Here is a 15,509-nt window from a genome sequence, read left to right as displayed (position 1 = left end):
AGAGCCCACGTAAACAACCAAGAGCAGAAAAATAACGAACGCCCTAAACGCAAAGCAGAACCGTTGCCGCGTTCACTCTTCAGCTGCCCATCTTCTCCTCTCCGTGTTCTAGGGTTTAGGGTTTAAGCACTGCACTTGTACGCAGCTCAGTCTTATTCTCTCCTAGCAAAACCTAACTTCAGCATGAGCTCGTCAAATATCAGAGACCTCTTGACGGCTTTTAGTCCGTCTTTGGACTTGTTCGCCATCAGCTCTGGAGATGGTCGAATTAAGGTACTTGTAATTATATGAAATTTGGTTGCTTGGTTTCTATATTTCCTAGCAAAACAATAATTTTTCATTTCTGGGTTTGCATTAGATTTGGGACACTGTGAAAGGTCAAGTCCAGACAGAGTTCACAGACATTGTATCATCAGAAGATACAAGCATATATGCAAAACGAGAAAGAGGGCACCTCTCAGTTGATTACACATGCATGAAGTGGTTCTCTTCCGAAAGAAAGGTTGTAACTTTGGTTTGTTTTAACAAGTAAGTGTTGCCCTTTATTTATTTATTCTGTGCAATGTTCATTTTGGCAGAAGAAAAGGAAGCTTGGTTGTTCATTGTTGGTTTTGGGAACTGGCGGTGGTGATGTTTTGGCACTTGATGTGTCTGCTGGTCAATTGAAATGGAGACTGAACGACTGCCATGCTGGGTTAGCTCACCTGCTTAAACTTTCTTTGTTTTCGTCCTATTTCAAGTTTTAATCATGTGCAATTGGTGAATACACTAAGTCACCTGATGGTTGGCTTGGAATGAATATAATGCTTATGCAAATGTATGTTTTCAACCTTTTGGGCTGACCCAAGCAATCTATCTGTTGCACTTTCTGTCATTGCAGTGGCGTTAGCTCCATATCATTTCCAAGAAATGCTTCGTGTATTTACACTGCCGGTGCTGATGGGATGATTTGTGAAATTGATGCTTTGACAGGAAACCTGTTGGGGAAGTTCAAAGCTTCCACAAAGGCAATCTCTTCTATGTCTGTTTCGTTCGGTATGTTCCATATGCATATGTCCATTACATTACATCTTTTGTGCTACTCTTGCTTTAGAGTATAACATTATTCTGCTTAATGTTTGTGCTTGAAACTACTTGGTTAAATTACTTAAGGATTATACAATCTGGATATATGAGCTATGCATTTGTGTGTTTTGATAAATAAGTTGAAAAATGATAATTTGTGGTGATGAATGGTAACTAATGCTGGCCAATAGATTTTTCATAAGTCCCAGGAAGAAAAAGGAATGTTGGTGAAATTAGTTGTTTCACAATTTGTAGTTGTGGCTCCTGTGGAAGAAGTGCAGGGTTGGCCGTTCAATATGTATAGATAGGTATGGAGGGTCTTGGTGAATAGGTTCAATCAGATCTCTATAAATTCAGGCACATGCAATCCCTATCATATTTTATCTGTTGTATGTGGAAGCAGATTATGGTTAAAAAAGTGAAGTTTATTTTGCAATATTTGTCATGGATCAGCTTTCTGTGAGTCCAAATATAACTGTGTTCTTTGTTATATTGTAGCATTCACTGTCTTTCTGATAGTAACTTGTGGATGGTCTTTTCTCTGCACCAGATGGGAAGATATTAGCAACTGCGGCTGCACAAATGAAGATTTTCAGTTTGTCTGATCACAAGAAGATACAGAAGTTTTCTGGCCATCCGGTGAGTTTTATTTTTTATTCCTTTTTCTTTTACCTTTTTTCTTCTTTGGGTGCCTAAACATGAGTACATGTTAAAGTCGGCTTATCTTCTAATAACTTTTGTTGGTTTACCACTGTTCCTAAACGTTTAAGCTGTTAGGATTTGACTTGTGGGGCAAATTTTATTATTTATTTTTAAATTTAACTTTTAACACTCCCTCCTCACATCTGGGTCTCTTTCCACCACTAGAGAGTTCAATATGTGAAATTCAACATTATTAGAGATTGCATTTGCAGGGATCTGACTTAGGATTGCCTACTTTGATACCTGGATAAATTATTTTGTTTACCTCCCAAAAGTTCCAGCTATCAGAAGGGTTAAACTTCGCTTTTTATATAGCATTTTCTTTAACCATTCTTTCTTAATTTAATAATATTTACTCACCATTCGTTAGGGAGCTGTTCGCTGTATGATCTTCAGTGAAGATGGGAAGTACATCCTCTCATCTGCAGTTGGTGAAAGGTATATTGCAGTATGGAATATAGGTGGTGGAAAAAAGCAGTCAGCAAGTGCTGTGCTTGCAATGGAGCACCCTGCTGTCTTTGTAGATAGCAGGTTTATAGACAATGGTGAAGTTGGTGATATGGGCCTATATGTATTAGCGATTTCAGAAGTCGGTGTTTGTTATTTTTGGTTTGGAAAGAATATTGAAGAATTGCGGAATGCCAAGCCTACAAGAATTTCAGTATCATCTGAAGTCATTTTGACCAAAACTCAGAAGGGTGCAGTAACTACAATATTTGCTGCGGTTTTGCAAGGAATTGTAAAAGCTGCTTCTGGGCAGATATTTGTTGCTTATGGATTACCAGTGAAGCCATTATTCCAGAAAATTTTGGTGCATTCTGGCACAGACATAAAGTTGAGTAGCTCCCATGATGGAATTCTTCTACCAATGAGTCAGTCTCTTGTCAAATCTAAGAAAGGACAAAATGTACAAAATAGAGGTAAGACATTCTCACAACAAGTTTCCTCCCTCTGCTGGAAGATATCAAAATCATAATTTTTTTTCTTTGCTCAGATGATGCACTTCTGGAACTTTTTTTTCATTAACGTTATTGTTTATTTGTTTATTTATTTTGCTGATAATCCTCACCTGAAAAGTTGTTACATTTTCTGGTCCTAGTTTAATGCTAATTAACATTTTCTGGTCCTAGTTTAATGCTAATTACTTTTTCTTCTTCCTGATTCTTGATTGTTAACTGTTAGCTGACTTATTGTGTAATGATCCAACAGTTATTGCATTGGATCGTGCAAATGCAGAAGATGCCTTGCTTCCAATTCCAAAGATTTTTGATTCACACGAGAAAAAGAAAAGACATGAAAAATTAAGTTTTGGCAAAGATGAAGTAATGGCTGATTTGGATGACAGCGGGAGTCATGCTGGCCTTATGAAGAGCAAAGGTGGGCACTATATTCACTCAGGAATGCATTTGAAATTTTCCTTTATGTAATATAAGTAATCTTATATAACTAGTAAGGCTTGTGAAGTGATGGTGGCAATATTAATTTCTACCATCCAATACTTCTAGGGTAATCAACATGTCTTACTATATGTTATTTGACATCTGATCATGAAACGTTTATCTACTTTGCCTGGTTCATATGTTCTGCTGGCATGTGCAGATGACATGGTAGAATTTGAAGCTGACACTGCAGCAATTTGCATGGAGGACCGACTGAGATCATTAGGGATACTTAGCAAAGCAGATGACCTTATAATTAACTCTACACTCAACTCTGCAACATTCAAGAGTATTGATCTTCACACTAATATGCCACAGAAGAAGGTTTGTTTATTAGTTATATATTTGCATCTGTACAGTGGTTTGATGTTGTACTTTTTATATTATTATTTGCACTTCCTGATTTCTCCCTCCTTTAATTATGTTCTGATCAAATACTTATCATCTATCAGATGAGGGCAGCTGTTTTGTCATTAGAACCTAGTGACGCGTGCAAGTTATTGGGAGTCTTGGTGGCCATGTGGCAGACAAGGTTTGGTCTTCTTGTTCTTATTACCTGCATGTAGATTTATATATGTCCTTTTGGTCTTTATGAATGTTTATTTTGGTCTTATACAGACAATTTGCATCTTAAATGCTATATAAGTTAAAGCGTGCATGTATCAATGCGTGTATGCATGTATGCATGTTTCCTCTGTGTGTGTTTGTGAGGATGGAAAGAACTATGAATCCCATAAGATCTGGTTTACTAATAAGGACCTGAATTCGACATGTGATTTGGTTTTTAAAAACAGTACATTTATGTTTTATGCTAAAGTGATAATTTGCTTCATCTTTATGTTATTTTTATCCATTTTAAATCATTACAGTATTAACGAAATATGACTTGAGTTTTAATCTTTGATTATCATTAACAGGTCTAGCAGTGGGAATTATGTTCTTCCATGGATATATAGCATATTGGTAAATCACAGTCATCATATCATGTCACAAGAACCCGAAACTCAGATGCTTAGCTCCTTGCTCAAGGTAAAATTTGTGACCAGTTAATATTAGTTTATTACTATTTACTATGTGCTACCTCATTTAATTTTTATCATTATAGTAGTATGTGAACTTGAAATGACATGTGGCTTGTTAAAGAAACGTTTAGCCTCACTCTTTCACTTCATATAATTGGCAATCTGGTAATACTGCAGAACAATATCAAAGACACTATGTAAGATTCGTATTTGACGGAAATCTTCTGGTGAATATTTTCTGTGAAGGAATAGCCTTCTGTTTTTCTTAATCCCCACTATGCTGCCAGGTGCCTGGTTTAGTAGCCCATGCATATGGTACACCTTAACCAGTTAACCCTTGATGAGCAAGGCCAACACCTAGATGACCCTTTGGTTACACTACCTTCAATGTCTTATATATTTACCTTTACCTCTCGGATAAATATGACTTTCTATGTAAATGCCACCTAGACCTAGGTGTAACTTTATTATTGGTCTTAAAGTGGGGGCATCATCCAGAACACTCAGTACCTCTTGAAGAAAACAGACTCAGTCTTAAGTAATAATATATTGCATGGAGCGCTTAATTGATGTTGTTCTTCGTGCAGGTTACCAAATCCAGAGGGGCAGCTATTCAGCCTTTATTACAATTATCGGGTCGTTTGCAACTTGTGATGGCACAGGTTGACAATCTCACATTTTAACATGAATTCAGTTCTTTTTTTGTCCAATTTTGTTGATATTTTGATCATTGATGATTATTTTTGTGCTTTTGAAATAGATTGACAAGGCAACCCACACCAAAACTCAAGTCTTATCGCACGAGAACCAAATGGATGAAAGCGAAGATGAGGATGAAGATGTAAATGAAATCCACTATGGTGAGGAAGATGATGATTCTGAAATAAGCAGTGATGATGATCAGTAGTTGGATTTCCTGATGGGAGGTAATCAAACTTTGCCATAATAGCAATCTTTTGTCTTCCACATTACTTGTTATGATGCTTTGCATTTTTAGTAGAAAATATTGTATGGAGATAACTTTAGTGGACCTACACTATTTCTCCACGGTTTGATTGATTATTAGACTAGATGGCTTAAGTGTAATTACTAGCACCATTAGGCTTATGAAGTCTCATCCTGTGGTTTCTGCTACTTAAGGAGTAGATGTATTCTTGTTAGTGTTGGAAGAGTGGCCCGAGTCTGTATATGAGGAAGTGATGCATTACGTTGTTCCAGCTGGTCCATGTTTAGTTTTTTAAAAGATTAGAAAAATGTTTGTTGACATTGAATATATAATGACATGGAACACAATTCATGGCTTTTGGTTAAAAAAATAATTAAAATTTACATTTTGCTGTTCGTAACTCGCATTTTTTGTACACTTGTAGTTGAATTAGGATAAAGAGGCTCGATGTGGTGCAGTCTGTTGAACATCTTGTGCCAGCTTATTGACTGTAAAGCTGGCAACTTTTTGTGCTCGGTGTCTCATTCCCAAGCTTAACTCCAACAGTTTTGTTTCCCTCCGGTTTACCCCTCTATCATGATGAAGAAATTCAGATTTGCCCCAAGATATCAATTATAATTTTCTTTTTCTTCCTACATTTTCTCTGTAATAGCACAAGCACAGGTGTATCAGTGTAAATTTTGCTGCGACTTGCAAAGCACAAGCGATTTTGTATAAATTTTGTTTCCGCAGACCCTTTATCTTGCTCATAATCATATATCGTCTGTGCAATTCAAAGTCGTGTTTGAGTGCATTTAATGAGTCCAAAATATCACAAATTAATTATCTATACATAAACTGAGTATGTGAAATTTCTGAAGTATTTCTATACGTAATGAATGTGAATCAAGTTTTACTCGGATGAATATTAAACCAGTGACATCTCCTCTTTAGGGGAGAAGTTTGATTTTAGAAAAATGTTAGTGGTGTAGTAGATTCGTTGACGAGAAGAAACTGGAAATTGAAGTTTTCACTTCTTGCTTCTGTGGATACATAATTCGGGAAACTCAGGCTGGGGAAAGCTGTCCACTTTTCAAGTGCAGAAGTCCAAAGACGATATAATAATGAAAACAAGTAAATGTTTATGGACAAATGAATGGCTGAGAAGAAGTATGGTCTTAAAAAGTACAGCTTTATAGAATTTCAGGCGGTATGCTTTAGCTTGCTCTCTCGCAATGGAACTTAGGATCAATTCTTTCTTCACTTACAAGCTTGGAATCTCATTCTTCCCATAACATCATCACATGATTATTAGAAATTATATTTTCTCCGCTAAATATATTCTCCATTAACTTTCTTGCCGAGATTGATTCCTTTGAGGAAAAAGATGATAACCCTTTAGCACCAAAACCTCTCTCTGTGTCTTTCTCTACATTACGGCACATGCATTCGGATTTTCGTCGCTAAAAATTGATGTGATATTCCCGTTGCTATTGCTGACATTAATGTGATGTTCCTCATTGTAGTAATTCATCCTACTGAGATGTGTGGGTTGAGGGGGTGGCTGGATATACTCATATTCAGTGACATAAGGTGATGGCCTGTATGTGTTGTAGCTGTGTGTTACATAGACTGGTGGCGTTGGTGTTGGGGTGGGGCCCATTGGGATGGGGGTAGGGGTAGGCTCCTGTGGATGCCCTTGGCTGTTATGGTATCTGTTCCAGTACCCAGTGTAGCCTTGAGAGTAGCCATATCTGTATCCATAATCAGGTGGATGATGGTATATGGTATGAACTTCTCCAACATCTCTTGGAGGGTGGTGCATTTGGTGGCCTGGGTTGGCTTCTGCAGCCACAGGTGCTGCCTCTGGTGTTGGAAGTTCTGGTGGTGGTGACTCTTTTGGTGGCTCTGCTGGTTTGGCCCCTTCGGCTGGTGGCACTGCTTCGGCTGCTGGTGGTGCTTGCTCTGCTGGTGGAGGATCAGCTGGAGCTGGTGCACCACCTTCTGGTGCTGCTTGTTCTGTTGGTGGAGGAGCAGGCTCTGTTTGTTGCTCTGTATGGGAACATATGGTGGCAATCTTCCTCGTCTTCTTAATGGCTTTGACTATCTTCTCAGGGTCTGCCCACCCAATTATTGTTAGCTTTTGTTGTGGGAAGTCAATGTAGAGGTCATATATACCTGTGGAAAATGAGAGTTCATTCAGTTTAGGAGGTAATGAATGATGGGTTTTTAGTGTAAAGGAAAACATACCAAAAGTATGTCATGAATTCTTACCATTGATGCCATGTAGTGCTTTCTTGATCTTCTGTACGCATCCATTACAGTCCATCCGGACATGTATCTCCGTCACTCGGGGTTTCTGCATGCGACACAAAAATTCTGGTTAGAAAAATCAGTGTTGGATTTCATCAATACATGTCATGTGGAAGCATGCAAGCCATACCTCTAATCCTGAAGCCATGAGAGGCAATGGAGAGGAGAGAAGAAACCAGGAAATGTGATTAGTATGTGATGAAGAAGAGGGGGTGGAGGAGAGTATAAATGAAGAATCAATAGGTGGCATTTTATTTGTACACAGGCAAGGAATAATTGAAAGGCAAAAGATGTGGGGCATGCAAGGAATCTCCTTTCCACAAGAGAAAGATTGAAAATATTGCAGATTGATTAGCCTCCAAAAAGCAGTGTCAAATCTTAAAGGAGAGAGAGAGAGAGAGAGAGAGAGAGAGAGAGAGAGAGAGAGAGAGAGAGAGAGAGAGAGAGGCGTGGGTTCAAGAAAAGGGTCAGTTTTTTGGTATGGACATTGGAATGTTGAGAGCCAAAGGGAATTTGGCTTTATGCTGGATGGCTGTGTATAATTGAGGGACGTCTGTGAGCTTATTAGGATATCCAAAGCCGACCATAGAAAAGAAATTGAAGTTACTAGATTACATTTGTTTACATTTCCACCAGTGCATGGCTAGCTTTTCAGGCTTGAAGGAGTTCCACTATTATGGAATCCTTTTGGCACAAGCAAAGATCAAATCTTACGTATTTGAAAATGACAAAAAATAATTTGGGGTTGGAAAGCATAAACCTCCTTTCATTTTAGTCGTAAAGGTTGACACAGATTTTGAGGTGCAGATTCTCTCTGTTCTTAATACTGCTTAATTGCTGTTTTGCTTTAGCAAAGTGTTGAGCTTGATCTTGTTAAATCAAGTGTCAGCCTGGTCTGAATGGAGCTTAACCATTCTTGGAATTGATCGAATCTTTAGGTCCTATGGCACCGGGACCAATCAGTTTTCAAAGTTGTTTGACTTTGGTCATTGCAAAAAGAGGCCAAGTACATAAATAAGTTTTTTTAAGTTATCTAACTAAATTGCTTGATGCTTTTGAGTTTCAATTTAAGCCATTTTTTAGAGCATCCGCAATGGTGGTTCAATAGTTTAATTTTGTCATGCATTGAATTGAATTGCAATTTTACTTGCAATGGTACAGTTCAATAGCTTCAGTTTATTGACATGTGGGTCCCATGATTAGCCTCTTGTAATTCAATAGAGAGTTCATCACATAGCAACCTCTATTGCAATAAACTAAATCACACTATTGCAAGTGAGATTTTACTGTTTTAGTTCGATTTCGTGCAATAAAATTGCATTCATTCTAATCATTGCATATGCTCTTTGTAAAAAAGGAACTGATATATAATTAATTAATATTGAAGCCAGCTCCAACCATCCAGCACCTACCAAGTGTCATATAACTAATGCATTATTTCTTATGATTGCTAAGATTAATGGGTTGCTTCTTTTAGGACTGTATATTGACCAAAATGTTAGTTGTCGGCAAATTGTGCTCAGTTCGTCTGTTCTGTTATGTGGTCGTGGAGATGGACGCTTGGCATTGGCACGTAAAATTGATTGCTGTTTGTTCTTGGACCAGCTTGTGCAGAGTTAGGCTTCTCAGCTGTGAAATACAAAATAAACAACAAAAAGAAACTGCCTTTGTGTTGTTTTGAACGTTTCTTGGTGGTAGTTCTTACTTTGTGGAGATATTTGGTTTTGGCATTTGAGGCCATGATTTCTTATTGTCACTCTGGAAAGAATATTTCCATTTTCGGGACAATCCTGCCGAGTGCTGCTAATCCTTTCATTCCCAGCACCCAGATGAAAGTTAAAAAGAGAGTTGTCTCTTTGAATCCAAAGGGTCAAAAAAAACAGAGCCGGCCAAAATAGACAAAGGACTCTCTTGAGATAAAAACAAAACAATTAAAAGGCTGCATTATACTGTGTCTGGTGGATGCGTTCTTTCTGATTGAACAAAAAGACTGAAGCATGAAAAGTATTGGGGCTCAGAGGGAATATACAAGCTGGCTCTCGCTAAAGAAGATGGTGAAGAACATTGACTAGCTTTGCATTGAGTCATTGACCAAATTGTTGAGGTTGCAAGCTGAAAACGAAGTCCATTCCCCTAAATAAAGAGTGAAGAAAATTGACTAGTTTTTTGTTTTTTGTTTTTCTTTTTTGCGATGTCAAACGTAAGGAATATACAGGCTGGTGGGTATGCTTTGCTTCTGCTAATGATATTCTTGTCTGGTGGTATGGTATTGTTGGCTGATGAATTTCCATCTGTGATTAGTGTTCACAGATGGATTGTATACTTCAAAAATATGGTCACAAAACTCAAGAAGTCCACTAATATTTGGAACTTTGTCTTACAAATTACAATATTCTTGTTTTATTAATTATAATGGCAACCCTTGATGAAGGCTTCACAAGGTTCCTAAACAATGAATTTGCAGCAGTATATATTGTTTACGTATATATAGAATTAAATAGTTGTAACTATATATCCCCATAGCACTCAAGAATAAACATGTGGGTTCTCCAAGAGGTAGGCTTCCACAACTTTGTATATCCCCATAGCACTCTTCTTTCCTGATATTATTTCCTCTTCTTTGACCTCAAACTCCCCTATGGTGTTGTATTTACTTGTCATCTTGCAGATTGAGCTCCCATCACTGGCTGCCTCAAACTTGACCTCATAAGCAATCGAGTCAAGCTTGTCACCTAATGCATCCCCTTCAATCATGGTGTACTTGCACACAAAATTATCTTGGTCAAGTTCATCGATTCGGTGCTTCACGTATCTGAAATGGCTGGCTACATTGTAAACCAAACAAAACATTCATTCAGATAAGAAATATAGCAAAAACTGCAGAACTGCTAAAACAAAAGTTGATCGGTTCTTTTTTTTATTTTTTATGTCAGATTACAAACCTTCTGTGAAGTTGACTTGTTCAATGCTTCCTGCTCCCCCATCTCCTTGAGTGACATCAACGCTTGCTATGAACTGGGGCAACAGCCTTGGTATCAAATTTTTAGAGTCTATGATTAGAGCCTTGAACATGCGTGCCGGGGCAATTGGGCACAGGAACTCCTGTGTAATACTTGTCACACGCATGGTATGCAGATTAGTTGTAACAGGAAGAGATAAAAAACAGAGTATAGAGAATGGTGGAAAACATTGGCATTATATATATAGCTTAAGTTTGAGTGTACGTTGGTGAAATCCATTTTGAAAAGAATGCATGATTAGTCATAGAATGTTTGTCAAGGTTTCAAAGTATTTTGGCCACTAAGTTAGACTTCAGATTCAAACTTCAAAGATTCTACTAAAGAAAATACATGTTTATGATATCAAACACATGGGCGGCTGTTACAAGATTGGGGCAGGATTTCAAGGGCTGGCACATTTAACCCAAATTCTGCCAATAACTGTAGCATCTTGGTTCCTTATGAGGTCCAAGTTTTCTGTTGATTATGAATTTAACATGATGGAGTCGATTCCAGGATTATAAGTTCATTCCATACCGGACCAGACCGGAATCAGGTTATATACATTCTAATTATGAGAAGGGGTCATTCGAGCATATCCCCTTAGAACAAAGTTCATGAGTAGTGGGCCGAGTTGATCCAATTCTAATTCATTTGTGAGTCAGCAACAAGTTGTGGTTGTCAAGGCTTAACCTCCAAATATCATAAGGTCTACATGTTGCCTCAAGGGGTTAGATTGTGACAATTCCTATCCTGTCTAGACAATTGGTTAATACTTTCACGAGACTCATGCATGTTGATTGTTGACCAATTGTTTAGGTTTTATCTGGAACCACATCCATTACCAAGATTAAGACAAAATAGATTGCCTACAAGAAGTTTTATATTTAACATGGTTTAATGAAATCCTACCTATATGTAGCAACAAGAGATGATCCATGATTTAAATCACTGAGAAATTATAAAAATACAGTTTAAAAAAACATATCCAATCCAACACCTCTGACCCAAGTTGTGAATTTTTTCTTTCTTCACTCTCTCTATTATTCAAGCGAAACTTTTCAATTTCATCTGCATATTTTTGATGTTTCTGCAACTAATTCCTTATTTGACAAGGTAAATCAGAACAAATAATTTACAAAATACAAACTGTTGACAGAGTCGAATTAAGAATTCGAGACAAAACTAGAGTTTCAATCTGTTTATCATGGTTTCTGCTCTTCAATCCCTTAACTTTTCTTAGGATGGATACTGCTTATATATATTTTTTTGTGTAAATGAAATTGGATGAACTATCTGATAAAGAAGAAAAAAATTGGACGAACTACTTTTACACACCACAGAGATAAAATGCCCCAGATTAAGTAGATTATGACCAAAATTATATATTTCATCTGAATCACAATCTTGTGCAAGAACATGAAAATAAAGGAAAGCACAACAAGAAAAGCACTTCTGGAAAAGGGGAAAAAAACATGGAACAATAAAATCCTAAAAATGTATACAAAAACTTGAAGTTTTATTGGAAATTTTTAAGTGTAGGCACGAGGGTGTGCCATGAGGTAGGCTTCCAAAACTTCATACATCCCAATAGCTCTGTCTTTTCCAAGCTCAATGTCCTCTTCTTTGATATGTATATCATCTTTGGCTTTGTATGTGCTTGTCAAATTACATATGCATCCTCCTCTGCCATATCCCTCAAACTTGACATCATAAGTTATGTATTCAAGCTTTTCTAGCAAACTATTTTCTGCATTGGTTTCTATGAAAGTGTAGGTGCAACTGAGTGCCTCTTTGTCCAGAGCATCAATCCTGTGCTTCACATATCTCATAGGGCTAGCTACACATCCATCCCCAACAAAACCAAACATATCAGATATATTATTAGAATTATATTTCATCAAAATGAAAAACAGGGTTGACTTTGTGTTGCTGACCTTCAGTGAAGTTGATCTGTTTGATGGTTCCTACCTCCCCTTCACCTTCAACGAAATCAATACTTTTGATTGATGAAAACATGAGCTTGGGGCAGATGTTGTGGGCATCAAGGACCAAGGCCTTGAACATCCTCTCTGGAGTTACCTGAGTCACAAATTTCTGGCTTACTTTGGTGAACCCCATCTTGGCTTTTTTGCTTGATCAGGGAGAAAGGGTTTGTTGTGAGGAAGAAGATGAATGGATGATGTTTTGAGATGGGAATATGAAGACACAAGAACTTTTGTTTTACTGTGAAGAAGTTTTAGGTGGTGCCTGCCTGCTTGGTAATTGGTATGAATATTTTAAATCTTAATACAATCAAAATTCTAATGTACAAAATGGACCAAATGTAGCCTAAGGTGGACTTTTCAACTGGATGACTGGCAGTGACAAGGAATTTCCATGCTCTGGAAGGTACATTTGAATTTTTTATTCAACGGGAAAGACTACCTTGAGGGCTTGATGGATGGGTTATTCAAAAGAGATTTTAAAAGATTTTAAAGAAGTTTAAAAGTCTAGGTATATTCAATTACGGTTTTATAAAAATTTATAAAATTCGAAGTGTATTTAATCGAGACTTCTTAAAATCCATCAAAAGAAATGCATTGATGTGCATTTTTGTGAATCTTCTACATTATCAATTATTTCCGAAGGTACCTTCTGCCAACTGGTTCAGCTGGACCATAACACTTTAACAAGCAAAACCATAAACCTAGCCGTCACGCTAGTGCATCCCTTTGTTTTCTAGAATTCTAGATTGGTGGGTGGAATTAATATAAATTTATTGAATTTGTTGTGGGGCATCTTTTGCTTCCTCAGGACTTCCACTTGATACTTTCCAAGTTTTTTCAGTGCAGAAAGAAACATAATTGACATGGCCCACACGGCTAAAATAAAGAAATTAAACAAGATATATATTTGCTAATAGTTCTCAAAATAGTTTTGGGTTTTGTAGCAAAACAGGACCCATTTCGGCCGATTGTCCCCAAGAACGGGTATAGAATTCAGCTGATAGGCCCAAAAAGATTATAAAATGCAGAGTTTGCTTCATTTAAAGACAGTTTCTTCCAAACCGGCAAGGAGTTTGTAGCTTTAAAAAAAAAAAAAAAAAAAAGAGCAGTTATTCTTGCAGTGAGGTCTTGTGTTGTGTTCTCTTCTCTCCCCATATTTTTTTGTATTAAATAAATAAAGGACATTTGCCGGGGCGAAGAAGAAAAAGTATGATATTTCAATCAATATTATGTAGGAAGCTTATTTATTTATGTGTTGCCAATCTCCAACGAATTGAGACTTCAAATCAACCTATCAATTCTATAGTGAGGGCCTTATAAGGTCCTTAGATGAGGTTATATTTCTTAATTATTGGATCAAATTCGTTAGCAATTAGATCAAATTGGATAGTTTGATCTAACAGTTAAGAGATAGGATCTCGTCTAGAAATCTTAAATAAGTCCCGCATTACAGAAGGACTCCAGATCAACCAGAGTCACAAGCATATCAAGCAAAGAAGTCCTTATTATGAAGCCCCATAAACTAATGAAAGCAAAGCCCAAGAGAAATTTTCTTTTGGGTCTCTTCTCTTTGTGCTTAAAGTTTAAGGCTTTAAGCATAGGCATCAGGGTTTTGGAGGAGGTAGGCTTCTACGACTTTGTACATCCCCAATGCCTTTTCCCTGCCAGTTTTTATATCTTCCTCTTGCAGCACAAAGTCACCCTTGGTGTGGTACTTGCTCACCATCTTGTTCTTACTACCACCATCTTCTGCAGCCTCAAACTTAACCTCATAAGAAACGTATTCAAGTTTCTCCATTATTAATGCATCTCCTTCAATCAAGGTGTAGCCATATACAAAGTTCTCTTCATCCACCTGATCAACACGGTTTTTCACAGATTTTAGTTCGCTACCTGCATGAAGAAAATAATCTTATAAAAACTGTGTAAATTATGTTGCCGGCCAAATTTTCAATCTGCCACTTCACGTTCAAACAAAAATTAATATGTAGTGGTGCTAGATTCACAATCTGATAATAGAACATTTTCCTAAAAAAAAACGTTGTGGTAACTAGCTAGACATGCCTTCAGCGAAGTTGAATTGCTTGATGCTTCCTGCCCTTCCATCACCTTGGAGGGTGTCAATGCTCTTAACAGCTTGAGGCATGAGGTTTGGGACAAGGTTGTGAGCATCAAGGACCAAGGCCTTGAACAACCTGTCTGGAGGGATTGGGGAAGTGTACTCATCTGTACACGTGATGACACCCATAGTAATTCAGAGAGTTGAAGATATATAGTAAGAAATTATATCTTGGAAAGATGGGCTAATTTGTGTGGAGAGTATTAAGAAGCTTTGGTCAGTGAGGATGGTCCATGGGAAGTATATATAGGTTGAAGTTGAGACATCAATTCTTGTTCCTGAAATTTCTTCGGTTTGTTCAAAGACTTGTTATTTGTGCAATATATTCTAAAATAATTTCAAGGGGCGACCTTTTCAAGGTTCATTTGCCTATAAGCAAAAGGAAAGACAAGAGATTGAGCTGTGGATCTTGATGGCCTTGGACTTGGATACCTTATTGAACTCCAACTGTCACCTATCAAAACAAGTAGATTGCATGATGGACATGGGAGGAGTATGATGTGTTTTTGCTCTATAAACTTTGCTTTTAAAAAAGGGAGCTTCACTAATATACTTAAAATAAGAGTTAAAATTATAAAAAAACCTCACATAGAATGCATTTTAGAAACACACTCAAAATTCATTTACTATATAAGAAATTGATGTTGAAGTTCCTATAAATTACAGGACTGCCACTGATGCCCAACAGAAAAAAAAAAAAAAAAAACTCAAAAAACTCAAAAAACACCCAAAACAAACCCATCCCAATTTTATAAAAACCCCCAAACATTTTTTTTTTCTTGGTTACAAAAAGTCCAAACATTTTATTACAACACAAAACTATCTCGAAAACCGTAACTTCAAGCATGCATCTTCATTAAACCATCTCTGCAAAACGTCTCTTTATTTCACCGTCTTCATCATTTATGCAAACTGAAACTCCATAACTACCACCAAA

At 37.2% G+C, this 15,509-nt stretch overlaps 5 protein-coding genes across 6 annotated transcripts; 1 reads left to right on the top strand and 4 right to left on the bottom strand.

Annotated features, from left to right (window-relative positions):
• Positions 41-5,946, top strand: LOC18788856. Its single transcript, XM_007225616.2, has 13 exons — positions 41-273; positions 359-502; positions 579-694; positions 881-1,035; positions 1,616-1,704; positions 2,138-2,687; positions 2,977-3,144; positions 3,367-3,530; positions 3,659-3,738; positions 4,124-4,235; positions 4,816-4,890; positions 4,989-5,154; positions 5,599-5,946. The coding sequence occupies exons 1-12, from the start codon at positions 184-186 to the stop codon at positions 5,133-5,135; spliced, it is 1,890 nt and encodes a 629-aa protein (XP_007225678.1). The 5' UTR covers positions 41-183; the 3' UTR covers positions 5,136-5,154; positions 5,599-5,946.
• On the bottom strand, positions 6,172-7,708 carry LOC18790769 (lysine-rich arabinogalactan protein 19). 2 transcript variants are annotated; one of them, XM_020554350.1, is made up of 3 exons: positions 7,597-7,708; positions 7,428-7,512; positions 6,172-7,331 (listed from the first exon to the last, which is right to left on the bottom strand). In XM_020554350.1, the coding sequence occupies exons 1-3, from the start codon at positions 7,612-7,614 to the stop codon at positions 6,583-6,585; spliced, it is 852 nt and encodes a 283-aa protein (XP_020409939.1). In that variant the 5' UTR covers positions 7,615-7,708; the 3' UTR covers positions 6,172-6,582. The 2 variants fall into 2 exon arrangements, with proteins under 2 accessions (XP_020409939.1, XP_007222354.1); XM_007222292.2 differs by lacking the exon at positions 7,597-7,708 and having other exon boundaries at positions 7,428-7,518.
• Positions 9,797-10,712, bottom strand: LOC18790048 (major allergen Pru ar 1). Its single transcript, XM_007224298.2, has 2 exons — positions 10,409-10,712; positions 9,797-10,291 (listed from the first exon to the last, which is right to left on the bottom strand). Exons 1-2 carry the CDS (start codon positions 10,590-10,592, stop codon positions 9,993-9,995), a joined length of 483 nt encoding a protein of 160 aa, XP_007224360.1. The 5' UTR covers positions 10,593-10,712; the 3' UTR covers positions 9,797-9,992.
• Positions 11,808-12,747, bottom strand: LOC18790612 (major allergen Pru ar 1). The gene is made up of 2 exons (XM_007223557.2): positions 12,403-12,747; positions 11,808-12,305 (listed from the first exon to the last, which is right to left on the bottom strand). Exons 1-2 carry the CDS (start codon positions 12,584-12,586, stop codon positions 11,998-12,000), a joined length of 492 nt encoding a protein of 163 aa, XP_007223619.1. The 5' UTR covers positions 12,587-12,747; the 3' UTR covers positions 11,808-11,997.
• On the bottom strand, positions 13,608-15,210 carry LOC18790063 (major allergen Pru ar 1). Its single transcript, XM_007224141.2, has 2 exons — positions 14,518-15,210; positions 13,608-14,346 (listed from the first exon to the last, which is right to left on the bottom strand). The coding sequence occupies exons 1-2, from the start codon at positions 14,699-14,701 to the stop codon at positions 14,045-14,047; spliced, it is 486 nt and encodes a 161-aa protein (XP_007224203.1). The 5' UTR covers positions 14,702-15,210; the 3' UTR covers positions 13,608-14,044.

The sequence above is a fragment of the Prunus persica genome, chromosome G1 (genome assembly GCF_000346465.2).
Source record: "Prunus persica cultivar Lovell chromosome G1, Prunus_persica_NCBIv2, whole genome shotgun sequence".
NCBI classification, from domain to species: Eukaryota; Viridiplantae; Streptophyta; class Magnoliopsida; order Rosales; family Rosaceae; genus Prunus; species Prunus persica.
Note: the sequence above shows the minus strand (reverse complement) of the source record. Positions and strands in the feature narration are given on the sequence as shown.